Raw genomic sequence first — 22194 nt, 5'->3', positions numbered from 1 at the left:
TTAATGGTGGGACAAGACAGCCTGGTATGTACATACCAACTTTAGGTATGGCTTTTCCAATTAGATATAAATATTTAAATGGTTGAGAAAGACATCTTCTCCTCTAGACCATATTTGGATTGACACAGTCAAGCTATTAACTCTGAGATCCTCTCCTTTCCATGCTTCATTTTCTGACTCCTTTCTGATGGGTACATCCTTTCTTTTGATATTTTACTGTATTCAATTACATTAAGTTTAGTCTTAACAACTGCAGAAGGTAATCTTACTCTTTCAGGGAAATTTGCATGTCTCTGATCTGATGCTTTGACTTCACAACAGTTTAACTGTCAGAAAGTAATTTTGTTTCCACTTTTTCCAAGTTCTCCTGGAACTTTTCTGCATAGACCTAAAACATTGACAAATAATGTGAATGTAGTTTTCAATCTGAAAGTTGATAATAAATATTCACCATAAAATTTCCTTCAATATTTGTTTAATTTTTCTCTCAATTGCCTCTGAGGCTGAGGAATTTCTCCTATAAGTATTTTAGCAATAAAGATTTTTCTGCTCATGTTCTAATATCAATATTGGCTTCCCCCTGGAGACTTTGGTTAAATGTATTTTTTTTAATATAAGACTTTTTAAACGTCTGAAAAATTGGTTACTTAACATTTACCAACATATTATCAAATACTTCTCTTTTTAAGACTAAAGAATGTGAAATATGAACATTCCAATTTCAGACTGGCTTTATATTACTAATTGTTATTTTAAATAACTCTCTTGACATCCCCGAACTTTATTTTCTTTACCAGTGATATAGCTGTCAACTCTATCGCACACCACTGTTTTAAAGACCCGATCAAATTACATAAGCATGAGAACAAATAGGGTGGAAAGATAATCTTCCTTTAGGCAAGAATTTCTACGTGTGTTCTATAATTCTGGGTAAAAGAACGTTAAATACAATTGTCTATTTGAATGTACTGTATGTAAATATCTAGCCACAGCTATTTCTTTGGTGGTTTGGATGGAAACTGCAAGTGCAAATTGTGGTACCTGAGGTGCATATGTAAGACCCTTTACAATACAGGAGAAATTCAAAGTGAAGAGAATGAAATCAAGACTTAAGGTTGGGGACTGAGGCCTATTGCTCCTAGAACTGCCATATACTAGAACTCTGAGGCATCTGAAAATTCCAAATGTAAACTTAGCCCTCTATGTTCTTGTGAACATATGTTGGGAAAAGTATGAATATAGAGCCTATTTTATTTAACAATTTGCTTATTTGATAAATTATTTTAAATATGAAAGGCATATAAAATTTCAAAATAAAGTGCATAACTGGATTGATTGTAACTCAAAGGATAAATGCTTGAGGGAATGGATACCCCATTATCCATGATGTGCTTATTTTAAATTGCATATATATATCAAAATATCTCATGTAACCCATAAATATATACACCTACTACACACCTATAAAAATTAAAGAATAATAAAAATAATCAAATAAAATAAATATTCAGGCATATTATATATATCCTTGCCCCAGGCACACAAAAAAATGTTATCAGTAGGCTTGTTTAGTCTTTCTGTATTTCTATACTGATAAAATATTATCATTTAAATATAGCCCTGTAGAAGGAGGTATATCTCTATCTCCTCAATTCATAGGAGATATAATCAAGATAGTGTTATTAGGCACAAGTCATCATAACAAGACAGGAAGAAATGTGTGCAGATATAAGTTATGCTCTTCATCTGCTTCAAAAAGTGGTGAGTTAGGAAAAAATTTAAATTTAATGCAGAACTTACTGAGACAGACTCTCTGAATGTAGAGACAAGCCAACTGTGACCAAGGAAGTCATTGTGCAAGTGTCCAGATCAGAGAGGTGCTCTAAAATGTTGTGTGGAACACAAATCCCTTGTAATGCCATTGCTTTTCCAGTTATGTTCACAACTTTGTGCTTTTTGGATTGTTTGTTTTAGTCATTGAATAGATCAATGAATCTTCTTTGTTCAAAGCATCTTCCATGTTTAAGGAGTCTTTTGTATATTTTTGACTTATATTACTTTATATTTTGGGCTATGTTTACCTTCATGAACAATAACACAGCACCACTGACACTATGATTAGACATGATTGGGTGCATGTGTATATGTCTATTCTGGTAGCTGTCTACTTTTTTTGCATTAATTTTTACTTAAAACCAGGATTCTATTTTGTACCATGTAACTTTATTTCATAGATTTATAATTTAAACTGATTTAGTGAAAGGAAATAAAGCCCACAGTATAGTAAAATCTCAGATATACTCACTATATATTATACTTACCTGAAGGGTAGGAGCATAAATTACCATGATGTCCATTGCATTTTCTAAACAATTTAAAGTTTAAGCATCATTTTATCTTTACATTTTGCTCCTCTTTTCTTATATTAATAAATATGTATTTCTTCATCTGCTTTACACCCTAGTTGTTTGTCTGGTTTTCTCTTTTTCTCGTCTTGTTATGTACTATGTATGTCCATAACTCTAGCTGTTTGTCTACTTGGCTTTTGTCTCTTCTGTTAATTTACTATGTATATCCATGACTAATACTCGTGTCTTTCCAATATATAAACATTTGAAGGCAAGTCGTTTTTCAGAAAGCTTTCTATGCATGAGTAACAGGTATTCTGACATTGAAATTAACTAGCTCTTATTCCTTGTCCCTTTATTCTGCCAAATGAGACAACTAATTTTGTTATGTAAGAAGTCATTACTTCATCTACTCATCAGCTGTTTCTGACATGCTCCAGTTGGCTCTCAGTTTGGAAATAAAATTGCACAAGGATGAAAATGAAGCCTGTTTCAGAACACTTTCAAGGAAGATTTGTTCCTGTAATGGGTTCTTAGGCAAAAGATATGGTTTTTAATTTGTGAGAAAATAAAAATGCAGTTCAAACAAGTGAAACATATAAAGTAAGAGGTCAAAAGACATTTTTATTTTTATAGCAAGCAGGTTCAAACTCTGTATTAAGTGAAATTGAAAACACACAATTTTTGCTGTCTTCCACTTCTAGCAGTTGGGGCAATGTATCTGTGTAAACAACTTAAAATTAAGTCAGGTTTGGATCTGTCAGTTTTCTACACATATTAGTCTCAGAATCCACTTTTTCCCCGAAGTAAATATTACGTATGTTAACTTCAGCCTTACTATCTCTATTTCCTTGTAATTATCATTCTCTTATTTGCACATCCTGGCAAACGAAATATTTCTAACATGATATATGGAATAATAAAGAATGTTTGTATAATGTTCCCCACAGTAGCTCTGGTTGCAAGTTTTTACAAATATTGGAACTGAGAGCAAACCTGAAGGGTATATTGAAACATAATCAAGACTCAGGAAGAACACTGAAGTCTGAGATAAGGTTACTTATCATTATCATTATTATTATTACTATTATTTTATTTAGATACTTACAAAAGGTAGAAATTAAAAATATAAAACTCTGGGGGGGTGGGGACTTTCCTCTACGCATATCTCAGATTTTCCACTGTGTGATCTTGGGCACTTAACACTCAACATCTCCCTGCCTCAATAGCCCCATCTGTTGGACAAGGACATAAAAATAATGCAGTTCCTGATTCACACAGTAGCTGTGAAGGTTTAATGTATCATTACAAAGAGCCATCATTTACTAAGCACTAGCATTATATCACTGTTCTAAATATTTTAAAATACAACAATTTGGTAACTTTAAGGAAGTCTTATAATACTAACTTCCAAAGCACAGTGAAGATTTGCATGCTCCTTGAGGGATGTTTCTTTTATAGTAAAGTAATGCTTCTATCTCATATCAAATACCAATTTATTTGTTTACTAATATTTAAATAACGATTTATAGCTCCAAGTACAAACAGAAGATCCAAATAAAAACACATAATGATTAGAATTATTTTCTGTAGAAGGCATTTTGCAAAAATTATCAACATGAAAGTAAACCAACTCATAGAACTGTGTACTTAAAAATATGTACTCTTCTTGTATGCAAAATAGGCTTTAACAAAGTTGAACGAAAAACAAACTAAAAGTAAACCAAATTGTTGGTTAATTTGTTGACAGCATGGGTAACAATGTTATAATTGACTTACTGTACATTTAAAGAATCTCTCCTAATACCTACTAACTGTTTCTTCTCTGACTTCAACAAATAGATTTGTACTAGGGAGAAGTCTTTGCCCAAGTAAGTAATGGAAGACCACATCATTAACATATACACTGAGGCAAACCCAATGGCTCTACGGCATGTATCTTTTCCTGGCTGGAAGCAATTTTTACTCCATACATGTAGGACATCCATAAAATGCACAGTTATCATTATATATAGTAAGTACTTAATATAAATGATTTTAGATAATTTTCCATTAGAAACACAAAACTATTAACTATTTTGCAATAGCAAAAGTCATGAGAATCAAGCTCCTAAATAATCAGTGGCATCCAAAGAGTTGCTTTTAAGCTTCATCGAATAATAGATGTGGCTTAACAGAGTGGGGAAAATAGCTCCAGATTTTATTGAGTTGAGTCTACAAGTAAATTTGGGAAAATACATTAACCCATTAAAATTACAGAGCTCTGTACTTTACTTCATTATTGATGGTAAGTAGAGACTAAGTTTACCATCACATGGCAGCTAAGGACAGGAATACAAAGGGAAGGAAAACCGGGTTCCAGTTAATATTCCACAGCCACTTAGGTGTCAAACCATGCAAGTTACTTATTCTCCCAGGGCTCTTGTATGCACATAATTGACAGACTATAAATTATTTTTATAGTCTTGTTAAGTTTTGGGATCATAGTTAGGCACCATAAGAAGCAGAGTGACATTTTCAAAATAGTACATCAAAGAAATAAATATTACCTTACAATCTTGAAAGACTTAATTGGTTTCAATATTTAAAGAATAAATCCCCTACTTTTTTAAAGATAATAAAATAAACTCACTGGGGTTTGTTTTTCTTGAAATCTGCTATATTTAAAATATGTTGAGATATCAAGAAATGACTAATCCAATTCCTTGCATTTCTGGCAAAGATTTAGTTTCTTAGGCAGTAAGAAACTAAATGAAAGTAAGAAATTAAATGAAAAATTGAGAGAGTATTTTTCTTTTTCTCAAAGAAAATTATTGAGAAAAATATTGAAAGAATTTTTGAGGAAAAGGAAAATATTCTCTACCATTTTACACATTTTCTACTAAGTTGTATTACCTTATCTTCTACTTTTTTAAAGGGTCCCTCTGTAAGCATTAATTTTATTGACATTGAGGTAATATAAATTGTTAAAAAATAAAGTTTAATATATATAAGAGCTATTTATAAAGTGTAAAGGTCTATATAGATGTAACATATCCCTTATTCTCACATTCTTGATCCTAATAGGAGATACAATTACCTCTTATCTTGTTTTGTGCAACCAGATTAGAAACATGAGTATCCAAGACAAACTTTTATAGTATATCATAGATAAGTAAATCAAATTGATTGAATGAAAAAACAAAATTGAGTTGAGAATATGATCCCCCGTTCTAGATGTAAAATTAACAATACCCTATCAGGATAATTTTCTTGAGATACAAATAGTTCTTGGAATAGTCTTTTCTAAATAAAATTTAAAGATCTATTCTAAATTTGATCTCATCAATTTTAGCTACAGTAGACAACAATGTAACTCTGACTCTTTATTTAAGTCCACAGAAGCTTCCATCTACTAGAATTTCCCAGGAATATTATATGATATCTATCAGGGAACTTGATATCTCAATACTTCACAATCTAGCCATTATACCCACTGTATATTCTATATAGAAAAGTCCCATCAATTCAGAAAAAAACATGCAATAAACGTGTTAGCTTTTTCTATTAACATTCTTTTTTTCATTGTAACTAAAAAGCTCACATTTCAGATTAAATATGTTTGAATCACAGCAGTTACGTGGATTTTTTGGTTAGTATTATAGTCATCAGTAATATGTTGTTAGAATTTTCTATAAAATCTACAAATGTGTGTCATGCCTCAGGTGAATACCAGACTTACAAAAATTATACCCATTTTGACTATTAGCTTGAAACCTCAGAACAATGCTGTCCTTACTTTTCCATAACACTGTCACTACATAGTGCTAATATTTTATTTAGTTCTGCTGATCCCAAATTTCTCTTCTTAGTTTTTGACTTTTTAGATAGTTTATATATCTGGAATTAGTTCCATATCCCATCATTCATCAGAGCTTTATTTTTCATGGATGTTATCAATATTCCAGAATGTTAGCTATTTCACAAGGGCTCTAGTTGCATCATTGTAGTGAATATTAAAACAAAAATAAATAGTTAAAATGTGGTAATCAGTAATGAAGAAAAACGAGCATCTAAAATCAAAGAGAACTGGTAATAAATGAGAATCTGATAATTACCATAGCTATGAACTTGAATGATTCAATAATTAATTTTTCTGTGTCTTGGTGAATGTTAATAAACTACCAAAAAGGTTGCTATAAAAATTAAATGAAGTACTATATGTAAAGCTCAAAGCAGGCAGTAAAAGTAGGTACTCAATTTCATGCTGGGGTTGCTTGTTAAGATGGTGACAATGAGGGCAATGACAAAGACAGTGTGTCCATCAGGATGATTCAAAACTTCAATCAGTTTCCTGTTTGAGCCAGAAAAGAGGGGATATTGGTAAAATGCAGATTCTTGGAGAAGGTATGAGGCATACCACATTGTGACACTTCCTCTTCCTGGATCCTAATCACTTGTTATTAAGGCATAATACATGTTTTAAGAGAAGGCAGAAAAACTTTCAGTTTTGTATATGAAACATGTTAAATATTTTTTCAACAGTGGAAAATTTGTTCATAATCCTAGGTATGTGGAGAAGGCATGATAGCTTCACATGATTTCTAAAGGAAGTTCATTAAAAAATAAAATATAAAAAAATACATTTCTGAAGCTATCTTCTCCTTCTCAGCTTGGCAATAGCACTTTGATAAAGGAAATAGTTCTAATTGCTATTTCCTAAATATATATTCTGCATCATCCATCCTCTAACACTTTTAGGAAAAAGTAAGGACCAGAATATTAATTATATGCAGGCACACCCAGTGTTGAGAGCATTTCAATTTAATTCTAGCTCCAATACACTTTAACCACCCTATTATTATAAAATTGTAATCTTTTGGAAAATATGTCTGCCCTATATCATGTTACTTATTATATTATAAAGAATTGAAAAAAAGATTTGGGCAGAGAAAACAGATCACAGATAGGTTGTCAACAACAAGGTATCGTTCTTTTTACAATGAATGTGACATACATGATTTAACAATGTGCCAACAAAACTCATTACCATTTTTTAGTAGAAAACTCACTGTTAATCTTTCCTGTTGATTTTGGATATGACAGTGATTTATAAAATTTATCTATTTTTATTGAAATTATAGATGTATACATAAATATATGTGGATATATATATATATAGCTTCATGTGTGTGTATATCTATCTATCTATCTATCTATCTATATATATATATATATAGCTTTATATAAAGAAAAGAGTGAAACTTCACAATAATCCATGTCTCTGTGCGTATGTATGTGTATGTGTGTGTGTGTGTATAAATTCACATATATGGAATATATATATATATGCATATGTATATGGGTATATGTAGTATATAGAGAGAGACAGAGAGAGAGAGAATGAAACTCTACAATAATCTATGTAAATAACTCTATCTTTCTTAAACAAATTCTTCAAAAACCCAAAATAAGGCAAAATAAAAAATTATATTACAGTAAGTCTACAGAAACTAACGGATATGCTCAACTGAAACATGTTCCAACTTTCTCTCCGATCATCATTCCTTTACCAGAAATAAAGTTTAATACAATATGCTGAAAGAAATGCTCTAAGTAGTGAGCGGTGTAAATTTCACTGATTGCTCAATTATTTTCTAGCTACACAGTCCTGAGTAAGTCATCCATCCTCCAAATTTCAGTTTTAACTATCAAATAAGTGAGAATAGATCACCCAGTGTTTTCCCTGGTTTTCTTAGCAACTAACCTATTCTTCAAATACAGTCTATACAGAAACTCAGTATGTTTCTAATAGATGATGGGATCTGCTCTGTTGAAATTAAGATGAGGAAAACATGGGCAAAGACCTTCAGCCTTCTGTTGCACATAGCAGTTATATAATATACCTTAACATGGTTTCAAATTAATACTTGTGTTTATAAAATATATTAATCCTGTCTCCAACTTTCAGTCTCTTTACACAAAAAAGAATGAAAGATCATTCACCATTTGTAATCTCCATAGATTCATACAGGATAAGTTTTCAATAACTAGTTGTTGGCTTCATCTGCAATAGTATCTTACATTTATATACTATTTTGCTTCTTACAAAACATTTTCACACAATTTCTCATTATCTCACTTGTTTTTTACTAGTAATAAAGTAGGCACAAAATGTCTAAATGAAAGATAAATATATTCTTTCTCACTGTATTATCTCTTTTCCTTAAAAAAAAAAAGACTCAATAGTTAGGAAAAGACAAATCCATCATACAAATTCCATCATTAATGTTTCCATTTTATAGTACCATTTATTACATATGTTCAAATGAATATCACTGTTTCAAAAATGCTCCTGATTTTATATGACAGACCAGATTTTTCAGCCTCGACTCTGTTGAGGTCAGCTGTGACAACCAACAATGTCTACATGCATTGTCAAACATCTCCTTGAATGGCAGTCACAGTCAATTGAGAACCACTTGAAACACAAACACTAAGGCCAACGGCAGAGACCAATTCATTTCAATACACCTGCTATGTTCACAACTATTTGTATCAATTGTCCATAATGATTATGGAGTACTGTCATTCTTTGTTTCTAATGGCCAAATAACCAACTGATCACACTAGTTCCTTCTCATTCTAATCATAGGGACAAAGTGCAATAAATATCTCATAGAATATACGGGCACAATTTTGGACTTTGGAAAAGACTGTATCTTTTGATTAATATTAAAGATGAAGACAGACAATCTAATACAGGGACCAGGAAAGATGTCAGCCTACAATCAACCTGACTGTCTCAAATTACATACAATAGCAGACTGTATATAGAATATCATGCACTTTAATAAGTTGCAAACAAACCAAAAGAAGAATTTTATAGAAAACATTCTTTATAAAAACCTGGGCTACTGTCTTAAGTAAAGTTATAAGTCAGTACTTAAACATCGTGCTTTATTCACAACCCTCCTATGGTGCACAGGCATAGTATCAATCAACAAAGGCAGAGCTGAGCACAAGTTCGGTAGGGATAACTAAGGTCAAGTTTCCCATGATTCCTAGCAGCAGAATATAGTTAACAGCTGTTTCACCAATGTCTTGATTGCTACCAGTAATTGACCTTATCACTCATATGTTTCTTCATACATTAAGTGATCATTTTTATCTGATAATAGGTAAGAGATTAGAAAGTAAAAATAAAATGACCTAGTATCTGTGCTAAGAATGGGATTTGTATTGAGGTGAATGAGAGGCATAATAGAAGAGTAGTAATACATGAAGATGAACATTCCTTGGAAAGAAAAGTTTTTAAATGAAAGGCAAAAGCATAAAGCAAATCCAAACATAAAAAGGAGGAATTGCTATATTATTAGGTATCAAAAAATTGAGAAAAATTGTCGATAACTTAATATTCTTAGAAAGGTATATTTATGTTCCTTCAAATGCTATAAAAGGTATTATCAAAATACACTGATCACAGACTATTAGAAGTATGAGAAAAATTGAACAAAATACAATTGGGGAAAACATTACCAATTTATAGCTAGTTTAAAAGATAGAAATTAGAAAAATTATAGAGAATTCGAATAATAGAATTAATAAAGTTGAGTTAATAGCTATAGTATATTGAACTTAGCACTCTACGGAAAGATATTATAATTTTTTATTCCAGTGAATGACTAAACATTTTTTAAAAGCCACTCGCTATACTGGTTGTCTCCTACGTGCCAGGCTTTCTTCTAGTTACTGTGATACCACAAAGAAAAAAAAGACAAAATTTTCTTCATTGTGCAGTATACATTCAGGTATACAGAGAGTCACCAAAAACCTTTGAAATAAATTTCAAAGCTGAAATTGTACAGGATACATTTTCTAAACAGAACATGATAAAGGAAGAAATTAAAGTATGTATAGTCAAACAAAATTCTCACTAATATTTTTATGTCTTTGTGTCTATTTCATTCAATTATACTAGTTCTGAGAATTTATTCTAAGAAATAACTGAAGGTGGGCATAAAGATTTCTAACAAGGGTATTAACCAAGGAATAAATTACATTAATGCAAGTATGATAGGGATTAAATTGTATATTTATGAAAACATTTAAAAATCATATGTTGTCATAATGTGCACCCATTTAAAATATATTTTGGGAGAATATGTTACAATATTAACATTGGAACCATAAACATTAGGGAACAGGAGTGTCATGAATAAGAAGTCCATTAAATAAATAAATACACTTTGGAAATTTTGAAAGTTTGCTCACTTGGTTAATAATCAAAATAAAACCCAAACATCTAATTGCATATTTTCCGGAATGCATCCAAAATGAAAGAAACCTATTAACATGTATTGAATGCCCACACATAGTAGGCAAATTCACAAAATGACTAAATCTCAATGAGACAAGGGACAAAAACATAAAAATATGGTTTTAGATGACAATGAAAAGGAGTCAAATGGATAATTAATCAAGATTCCATTCTGGCAAAACATTTTTTAAATGTCGGAGGTAGAAAGCACAAAGTTAGGATTTAAAAGTTACATATAACCCATGTAAATAATATTTAGAAATTATGATATTATGCACCAGTGTATTCTAACAAAGTTGATCATCTCAATATAATGGAAAATAATTTTTAAGTAAAATACTTAACAAAAAGAAAGAAACAAAAATCGTGAACATACTGAAAAGATAATTAGCCATGGGAGACATTTGGTTAATATTAATATTTTAATCTAAAAATTAATTTATATCGAATTTATATCATCTACCAATTTAACATTTGAGTAGAAAAAAACTCCTTTTACACATAATCTGTACACCAAACCCCAAGACATACAATTTACACATATATAACAAACATGCACAGGTATTCCCTGAACCTATAATAAAAGTTGTAAAGAAATTTTAAAAACATGTTTTGTATAGGAGTTGTTAGGTGTTGGTGGAGCCAAGAACAATTTTCACTTAGATATCCATTAGAAGTAAACTTAAAAATGTTTAAATAACTCAGGAGACATTTTAAAGATAAATAATATTCTATAAAATGACAGTTTTGTTAGTGTACTTGAGAATTATTCATGAATTCCTAACGCTTTTAGGAAAGGACCTAAATAACTGTTTTTTAGGATACTTTTAGGAAATGCTTTTAGAAAAAGACTTAAATAACACCTGTTATATTTACAATGTATATAAAAGAAAAATAATGATTTTCTAGAGAATGCAAAAGAGGAAAAACATCCTTTGATTCAACAAAAGGATTATAACCTTTTGGGAACACCAATCACAATAGAAAAAAATAGAAAATTTAAATTTCTGAATAAAATAATAGCAAATATAATTCATCAAAATATAAAAACAGTATTAACCAGCCTATCAAAGACTCATCTCAGAAATATAAAATGGATTCATGTTAGAATTTCTAAAAAAATAAAATATTTTATCAATTTAGAAAAAGAATATCTTCATAGAATTGAAAATTTATATGACAGGTTTAATATCACCCAATTAGAAATCAATAAGTAATCTCTTTATTAATATTTAGGGTAAGACAGCCTATCATACCCAACTAGACAACATTTTATTTATGGTGAGTAACTGAAGCCATCTGCATCAAAATCAAAACCAAAAAATGTTATTTCTGGTTTACAAAACAACCAGACTTTAAACAGATTTAAGAGTTACAACTATGAGAGAAAGTATGACTATGTGCAAATCATAAACTGAAAAACAGAAAATAATAAAATCTTATTTAAATGTCTGGGAAGATAACAAAACAGAAAAATTCAGCAACATTTCTCTGTACCGGTAACAGTGAGAAAATATAAACAGTCATAGGAATTAAAATACCCTGAACAATAAATGTATGATATCTACTCAGCAAAAACTACATATGTTAATTAGAATATACAGAAATAATTAATTAGTGCTTTGTTTTAAAAAATAAAATAAAAGAATTTCTTCACTGTATTTAAAATAAAACAATAAAATGAAACTGCTATATAACAAATCTCTAAATGGGAGAAGTCTGTTTAGTTTAAGAAAGAGTGAATGAATTATGGAAAACAAGTTAAATTTAAATGATAAATAGGAAGATATTCAGAGTAAATATGTCAACAAGCAGGTTAATCCAGAAGAGGATCTGAACTAATATGTCATAAAAGAAGAAATAAACACCTTTAAAATGTTCAATCTAACTAATAATTAATTATAAACTGTATGTTTTTTCTGTTCTGGCAAATTAGCAAACATGTTTAAACAATAAATAAAACTAATTGTTGGGCAGAGTACAGTGAAGACAGGTTGGTGGGAGTATAAATTAGTTCAGTTATGATTAAAAATTCATTTAAAATGGTCAGAACTATGAAAAAAGGACCTTGACCAAAATTATTTCAATTAAAATAATTATGTTATTTTAAAAGTAAAAACTATAATCTAAAATAGCATCTAGACTATGCATCTGTATATGTTTTCATAGAACATATATATCATTGATGCTTCATGCAAAACTGCAATAATGTACTTACACAACATTGTTGAGTGTGTAAAATGTTAAAAATCCAGAGTTATACAAATGATACAAACTGAACTATTTTAAATTATACATCCTGGCCACTGGAATAGTAGTAATATTTTATTCTGTTTAATAATCCCTATACCTTAACACATTTCTTTATTATAATATATGCAATATTTATTATAAAAATCGATAGGAATGCTTAAGTAAATAGAATACCATGCAGCAAATAAAATTATATTGTGAAAGATTATTCAGTAATATAGAATTATCATCACAGTCTGTTTAATAAGAAAAAACTACATTTAAATCAGCATTGCATCATCAACCTCTTAATTCAAATAATATATATAGATAGAGGGGTAAACAGGTTGAAAATATACAGTAAAATATTAACAATAGTAATCTGGTAATAAAATTACAGATTATGTGTATTTTCTTATTTATGCTTATCTCAGTTTTCAGAATATTCCATAATGGAAACACATCATTTTCATATTAAAAGAACAAAAAAGTTATTTCTCAAATTAGCATTAAAAATAATCTGACTTGGTTTACTGTTATGGAAATCTGTAATCCTACATGCCTTTTTCTCTGATATGTACTCTGAGGATATTAAAACAGATATGTATGGATGTGTGTGTGAGTGATACCACATGCGTGGTTTTAATTTCTGACTTTTTAACACAACATATAAAAACTTACAAAATATTATGGAGGTTTCCAAAATTTGTGATAAAAAATAATTTAACAAGTGCGTGTTTCAAGAGATATAATTACTAAAAAGCTGTATAGTAGAGCAAATCAGAGGAATTTGTCAAAAGTAGATACATTTTAAACTAAACTTTTTAGAGGAAGAAATTGGCAGGGAAGATTAGAAAAATAATCTGCAATTTTAAAAGAAAAAAGCTCTCTTCATGAGTCTCTTATAGACCCACATGAAAACAAAAATGTAAGAGAAAAAAATTGGACCTTTCTTGAAAAGGAAAGCACATTCTGAATATTCAGTGGGAAAAAGAATCCTATTTTTCAACAACTTTGCATGCTAGGGGAATAGAGATTTGGGAGGCAAGAAAAAATGGTTTAAATCTATAGTTAAAATATTCAGTGATATTGAGCCTCACTGACTTTCTCTCCTACAGGAAAGGTTACCTGCCCAATATACTGACAAGAGTAGTCTGAAGGCCAAATGTAATATAGAAATGTAGGGTTAATAAAGTGATTTCTAATTGTAATGTAGTTGCCTTATTTAAAAACTGCAAAAAGTACTTTAAAAATTCAAAACAGATTAATAACAACTCATGTCTTATTTACTGAAGAAAGGGAAAATACAACCTATGGAGTCAAAGAAAAAAGTAACTTTGGGGACCTGTGTTGGATATACAGAAGAAGGATCACTCAAATCACAAAGGAATTTTTTCCAGAGTTTTTAGAATCCCTAAAAAATTACAACCATACTGAGAGTAGTGTATGTGTGTGTGTGTGTGTGTGTACACACACACATACATATATATGTATATTTTTAAGTATCAGTATTTCATCAGGGAGAAACAGGATAAACTCAAAAATAATACATGTATTTCATCACATTCTTCAAATTTATAGAAGGGAATAGAAATGTTAAGTAGCTAGGAAGATAACACACACAAAAAGCAATACTTTGGCATCCCTTATATACATTAACTTCTTTTTATTTTGTTAGTTCTTTCCAAAGTCTGTTTTCTTCTCTGCCCCATCTCTCACAAAGTAGCCACTGCTCAGCCACGTCTTGATGTAATAGGGAGCAGAAAAGTACTGGTTCCTGTCTTATAGAACATACATAGGATTCAGGTTAGTACTTCAAGTAATAATGGATTTTAACAAGAAAAATCTATGATTTTTCAGGTATAGTGTTCTATATGTGAGAACTGAAGTAACTAAGATTTACCAGAGGAATTCTTAGACACTGTAGTAGCCCCTATTCTCCCTAAATTGTCCCTATTCTCCCTAAATTGTCCAAGACAACTCTCATACATTGTTACTATTTTACATTAAATGCCAAAATGGGCTTTGAGATGTGATTAAAGTTAAGGGCTTGACAATGAGGAAATTACCCTGCATCGTCTGGGTAGATTCAATCTAATACATGAATCCTTAACATGGAAGGCAGCGGAAGAAAAGTGGGTCAGAGACAGACATAAGAATAGGAAGTACCATGCTGTTTTGATTACTGTAGCCTTATAGTATAGTTTGAAATCCGGTAGTGTGATGCCCCCCGCTGTGTTCTTTTTGCTTAGAATTGACTTGGCTATGCGGGCTCTCTTTTGGTTCCATATGAAGTTCAAGGTGGTTTTTTCCAGTTCTGTGAAGAAAGTCAATGGTAGCTTGATGGGGATAGCGTTGATTCTGTAAATTACTTTGGGCAGTATAGCCATTTTCACGATATTAATTCTTCCTAACCATGAACATGGAATGTTTCTCCATCTGTTTGTGTCCTCTCTGATTTCGTTGAGCAGTGGTTTGTAGTTTTCCCTGAAGAGGTCCCTTACATTCCTTGTGAGTTGTATTCCAAGGTATTTTATTCTTTTTGTAGCAATTGTGAATGGCAGTTCATTCTTGATTTGGCTCTCTTTAAGTCTGTTATTGGTGTAGAGGAAGGCTTGAGATTTTTGCACATTGATTTTATATCCTGAGACTTTGCTGAAGTTGCTTATCAGTTTCAGGAGTTTTTGGGCTGAGGCGATGGGGTCTTCTAGGTATATTATCATGTCGTCTGCAAAGAAACAGTCTCTAGTGTGAATCGGCAACCAACAGAATGGGAAAAAATTTTTGCAGTTTACCCATCTGACAAAGGGCTGATATCCAGAATTTACAAAGAACTCAAACAGATTTACAGGAAAAAAACAAACAAGCCCATTCAAAAGTGGGCAAAGGATATGAACAGACACTTTACAAAAGAAGACATATATGAGGCCAACAATCATATGAAAAAATGCTCATCGTCACTGGTCATCAGAGAGATGCAAATCAAAACCACATTGAGATACCATCTCACGCCAGTTAGAATGGCGATCATTAAAAAATCTGGAGACAACAGATGCTGGAGAGGATGTGGAGAAAAAGGAACACTTTTACACTGTTGGTGGGAGTGTAAATTAGTCCAACCATTGTGGAAGACGGTGTGGCGATTCCTCAAGGCCTTAGAAATAGAAATCCCATTTGACCCAGCAATCCCATTACTGGGTATATATCCAAAGGACTATAAATCGTTCTACTACAAGGACACATGCACACGAATGTTCATTGCAGCACTGTTTACAATAGCAAAGACCTGGAATCAACCCAAATGCCCATCGATGATAGACTGGATTGGGAAAATGTGGCACATATACACCATGGAATATTATGCAGCAATCAGAAATGATGAGTTCGTGTCGTTTGTAGGGACATGGATGAATCTGGAGAACATCATTCTCAGCAAACTGACACAAGAATAGAAAATGAAACACCGCATATTCTCACTCATAGGCAGGTGATGAAAAATGAGAACACACGGACACAGAGAGGGGAGTACTAAACACTGGGGTCTATAGGGGGAAAAGGGGAGGGCCAGTGGGAGGGGGAGGTGGGAAGGGATTGCCAGGGGAGAAATACCAAATGTGGGTGAAGGGGAGAAAGCAAACAAAACACACTGACCTGTGTGTACTTATGCAACTGTATTGCATGCTCTGCACATGTACCCCCAAACCTAAAATGCAATAAAAAGAAAAAAAAAAGAATAGGAAGGACTCCCCATTACGACTGTGTCTGGCTTTGCATATGAGGAGGGGAGTCTCAAGCCAGGGAATGCCACTGGCCTCTAGAACTAGGAAATAGCCCTCAGCTACAGCCAACAAGAAAATGCAAAGCTTGGTCCCATAATTACAAGGAATTTAATTCTGCCAACAACTCAACAAATGATGGCAGAAAGGAGAGTCAGTACAACATTCAGAACACACATGATACTTACTGATTAAGTTCACTGTCTTCTATGGACACAGCTTATGGTGCCCCAAAACAATTAGAATAGCAACATCAAAGATTACTGATCACAGATCACTAAAACAGATATAATAACATTGAAAAAGTTGGAAATATTGAGAAAATAACCAAAATGTGCCTCAGAGACACAAAGTGAGCACCTGCTCTTGGAAAAATGGCTTGCTCAACACAGGGTTGCCAAAATTCTTCAATTTATAAAAAGATTTGCAATATCTATAAATACAATTAAGTGAAGCCCAATAAAATGAGTCATGCCTGAATAAAGACATTAAGCTTTTAGAGTTTTAGCAACAATAAAATTAAAATTTAAAATACCCAAATGTAGTTTATATTATATACTAAAAAAAGTTAATAATCACATCGATAAAATGTAATCGAAAATAGTATGCTGAATGAAATCAGTGCTTGCTATCTAAAAATTAACTGACAACATTACAGGTTTTTTGTTTTGTTTTGTTTTGTTTTTTGAGGTGTAGTCTTGCTGTGTAACCAGACTTGAGTGCAGTGGCACAATCTCAGCTCACTGTAACCTCCCCTCTGCCTCCCGGGTTCAAGTGACTCTCCTACCTCAGCCTCCTGAGTAGCTGGAACTATAGGCCTGCACCACCACACCCAGCTAACTTTTGTATTTTTAGTAGAGATGGGGTTTCCATGTTGACCAGAATGGTCTTGATCTCTTGACCTCGTGATCTGTCTGCCTCAGCCTACCAAAGTGCTGGGATTACAGGCGTGAGCCACCATGCCTGGCCAACATTACAGGTTTTTAAATTTTTTTAATGCATTTAATTTATTTTTTAGAGAAAAGGCTGTAACCCAGGCTAGACCACAGCATTAAAATCATAAGCTCACTGCAGCCTCAAACTTCTGGGCTCAAGCGATCCTTCCACCTCAGATTCCCAGGTAGCTAGAACTACAGTTGCACACCACCACACCAAGCTAATGTTTTCTTTTTCTTTTTCTTTTTTTTTTTTTGTAGACATGGGGTCACTCAGTGTTGCCCAGGCTGGACTCAAACACCTGGCCTCAAGCAATCATCTTGCCTTGGTTTCCCAAAATGCTGGAATGACAAGGTGAGTCATTGTGCCAGGTATGTACTTAATACTGAACTAATTATATTTTCCTCTATTCAAACTACTATGAAACTGTTAGTTGCATAGACTAGCATGACACTACAGGATTGGATTTAGTTCAGATGCGTCCTTTGCACATTAAGCCTCTGTCTCTCCTTTGTTATTTGCTATAAAGTTACAGTAGTGCTACAGTACAGTGCTAAAAGGAAACACAATACAGGCATGAGATTTGGTATTCTGACATAATGGTCAAGCAGTTAATTCAGAATATGCTTATATTAATGTTTAAATTATAACTGAATTGAAAAGATAATTGTAATATACAGGAATTCCTATAAATATGTGAAAGGACTGTGTGCTATGGGCCACCATTTGAGAAACACTACTCCTAAACTTACCCTTTCTATTAGCAGCATATATTCCTCTAAGCAACACAGAATAAGGTATTTATATTTGTTCTCTCTTCACTGTTCTTCAGCTTAAACTTCAGCTCCCATTTTTCTTTTCTTTTTTGTTTCTTTGTTCTTTCATCAAGTCCCAAGAGCTCACTTCACTGCATTTCCTGTACCTTCTAGACATACTATAATTGAACTACTTTAGTATGTTTCTCCAGCCTGAAAACACAGTTTCTTCTTTCTTATGCTAGGTATTTCTAGGACTTATTTTATTCAGTTATAGTAGCCTAATATTTAAGAACAGTTTATTAAGTACTAAGAACAATTAGCCTTTTAGTTTTAATTTACCATAGGAATTATTTTTAACTTATTCAAAAATCCCCCATTTTTAATATAAGCTATTTTCATTAATAATAAATGTAAAAGAAGAATGAATATCATAGACATTCCAATAATAAAGAAATTGAAAATGTTCTCAAACATGTTCTTAGAAGGTTGGAATAAATTCCCCCCAAAAATGGTTTCAAAAGCATTCTCTCGTCAGATTTACACAAGGCAAAATGAAGAACTAGTAATTAAGCAATAAATTCTAGCGGTAAATTTAACCTTTACAGATAGCTAAAATAAAATACACCATAGAGCCCAGCTATCTAAAAGACTATTTACATACATGTAATTTATCACATAGCATTCACAAAACATTAAGTGCTGCAGAGAGCTAGCATAACCAGAATCAATTTGAGTGACTATAAAAATCAAAAAGTTTATATATATTTAGTACTGATCAAGCTTACACTTTATATTTATGACCCCAAATATAAATGTACTCTCCTCTGGTCAAGAGATGATCATGTTTGTTTGCTTGCTTGTTTGGAATCAAATTGTTTCTTATCCTCCCTACTAGACTACATATTTTTGAGTACAAGATTTTCAACAAAGTCTAGAACTGGGGAAAATACACATATGTGTTATATAATTTAAAACTGATTTATACGCTATCTATATAAGCAAACAAATAGACTTAAAAAATTAAAAATAAAAGGCTACATTCTGGGAAAAACATACACAGTGAAAGAAATATAAGAAAAAATCAAGATGCTTATATACTACTAGAGATTTCAGTCTAGTCAAAGAGCTCATAATCTATATGGGTATGCTGTAATTTTAACAGCTTGCTCCCTTCTTAAAGAAATGGTATGAATATTGTTATATCTGCATTTGAATAGCTGATCAGACTCATAGATGAATATGATCCAACTTTGGTCCTCATTCCAAAGATATTTATTTGGGAGATATCAGCAGACTGCAAAATCTGATATTTTATATCCCCACATTCTCATATTTTGGAGATACTTTAAATTCAACTCCCATATAAAATTGTGGTGCTATTCAAAGTGACAATTTCAACCATCATAGATATTCTTTATATTTAAATTCTACCCACTAACTGATTTCAACTGATTATACAACTATACCACATGGTTAAACCAATTAATTAAAAAATGGCCAGAGGTTATTTTTAGTGGTAGACTTCAAGGTCAAAGAAAAGATGAAACTGAGTCAAACTAAACATATATGCAGATACAGTGTCACCCACCTCTTAGCTGCATGAAAGAGACTGGGAATTGGGACAATAGTACAAAGAGAAATGTGTCATGCTGACTGATCCTCCTTACTTCTCCAAGTCACCACAAACTGACACTCACTTACAGAGCTTGTGCTCTTCATAATTAAGTGCGTAATCTCTAGTTAAAGTAAATACACATCTTCATGTTTAGTACAAGGAATTGGAATTGTAAACTTGGTTTTATAAGCCATGAACACAAAAAGTAAAGTATATATTTGGAAGGAGAGAAAAAGACTACTAGGAGCTGGACTGAATATCTTCTGGGCTCAGTGGTAAATAAAGAAATAAGTCTACTGTATGAACGCATTGCCTAGAGTTCTCCATATTGAGGTTCTCCAAGACACATTATCTTGAATGATACTGTGGCCCACAACATAAAATACAGCCATGTTATGGTTGGGGGCATAAGCAGACTGCTGCTAAGATGCTGTAAGAAAGGATATAATTCCAGACCTTCTTAAAGTGAATGTCATGACAACTTGTAGAAATGAGCAATTGCAGCTGGGTGGTGGCTCATATCTCTAATCCCAGCACTTTGGGAGGCCGAGGTGGGCAGAACACAAGGTCAGGAGATCGGGATCATACTGGCCAACATGATGAAACCCCGTCTCTACTAAAATACAAAAAATTAGCCAGGTGTGGTGGTGCATGCCTGTAATGCCAGCTACTTGGGAAGCTGAGGCAGGGAATCCCTTGTACCTGGGAAGCAGAGATTGCAGTGAGCTGAGATTGTGCCACTGCACTCAAACCTGGTGAGAGAGCAATACTCCATCTAAAAAGAGAGAGAGAAAGAGGAAGGAAGGAAGGCATGAAGGGAGGGAAGAAGACAGGGAGGGAGGGAGGAAGGAGCAATTGCTCATTTATTTCAAAGCTCCTATCGTGCCTTATTAAACATGGAAACATCAGTGTTAAGTACACCCAATAAATGAAAGGTCATCTGAGTTTCTCTGGTCAAGGTCCATGACAATCATAGTTGGAACATAGGATTTGGGCCTCAGGTGGTGCAGGTCAGTTCTTCAATATCAGCAATGTAGCATAAAACAAAGACAATGGCAAGTGATTCAGCTTTCCTTGGCAACTAAATCACTAGGATAAGAGTGCACCCTTGAAGAAACCAAGAGACAATGGCTACTGATCAATGGGGACCTTCCACCCACCATCTTTAACATTTATTCCTGGAATAGGAGTTCCATGAAGAAATCCCTTGGTTTGCACTATTATTTCCACATTGTTCAGTGAAGTATTCCTGGGCTTTTTCAACTGAACATCTTTAGTTAACAAGAAAGAACAGTAAACTATTAACAAATAATGCATAATTTTTATATATGGCCTCAATGTAACTAATGAGAAAATTATATTAGATTACAATGTGAGCATTATCAACACTGATATTTATAATTAACATAATTCCATGTATAACTTTTCAGCTATAAGGTTTTAAAATCAGCTGTGGATTTAGCGTATTATATGCATAAAATGGAATATGCTAGTGGTAATGCTGCAGCCACACGTTTCTCCTGTTACCATTAAAGAAATAATGATACATTTATAGGGAAAATGCCATTATTATCCCGGTAGGTCATAATACAGACTTTCACTTGGAATAAGTCAGCAAGTTACCTTCATGATAAATAACGTTATATGAATATCACAGTTGGAGAACTGTTCTCTGAATACACACAGCAAGTACAAAAATTATAGCCCAATTTTGTTTAGAAATGCACCATTCCTTCCTAACAAATGTATCTATCTTCAAATAACATAGAAGGACAAGGTAAAGAATATAATTAAAATGAGTGTATCACACAAAAAAGAACATGCAACTTTGTATGGTAAAGACATTGTAGGTCAGCTATGATAATCACTACATAAAATGGCACAGTTAATTGAGCTAAATATTAGACAAGTAAAGAATATTCAAAACCCAATTTTTCTACTTCCATTTTTAACTCAGTTTTAAATAACTGCAATAATGCAGCTGGTATATGTAACATCAATTTTGAAAGTCCAACTTGAAAATATAGGTATAAATCAATTTAAGGGAATATTATGCTTAGTTCCATTTATTTCACTGAGGGTAGAAAACAGATGCAGACTACAGTGAAAATAAATATAAGAAAGCCAGAATCTCAAAGGAAGATGCAGGTTAAGTATGTGTGTCTCTTCAGTTTCTGTTTTTTTGATCAATGATATTCATTCTAATACTGAATATATGTGTGTCTTAACT

The 22194-nt window shown here is 32.3% G+C and overlaps 1 protein-coding gene across 2 annotated transcripts in view; it reads right to left on the bottom strand.

Moving 5' to 3' along the window:
* Positions 1-22194, bottom strand: part of KCTD8 (potassium channel tetramerization domain containing 8) — a 253486-nt gene that overhangs the window by 130463 nt on the left and 100829 nt on the right. The window contains exon 2 of one of the 2 annotated variants that reach the window (XM_054253397.2): positions 11051-15607. The exons of the other annotated variant lie outside the window; for it this stretch is intronic. Within the exon in view, the coding sequence (XP_054109372.2) occupies positions 14922-15607 (686 nt within the window). The 3' untranslated portion in view covers positions 11051-14921. Of the gene's footprint in view, positions 1-11050; positions 15608-22194 lie in introns of those variants that run through there. 2 annotated transcript variants of the gene reach the window in all.

This window comes from Callithrix jacchus, chromosome 3, assembly GCF_049354715.1.
Source record: "Callithrix jacchus isolate 240 chromosome 3, calJac240_pri, whole genome shotgun sequence".
Lineage (NCBI taxonomy): Eukaryota > Metazoa > Chordata > Mammalia > Primates > Cebidae > Callithrix > Callithrix jacchus.
The sequence above is the reverse complement of the archived record's forward strand: the minus strand, read 5'-3'. Positions and strand labels throughout refer to the sequence as shown.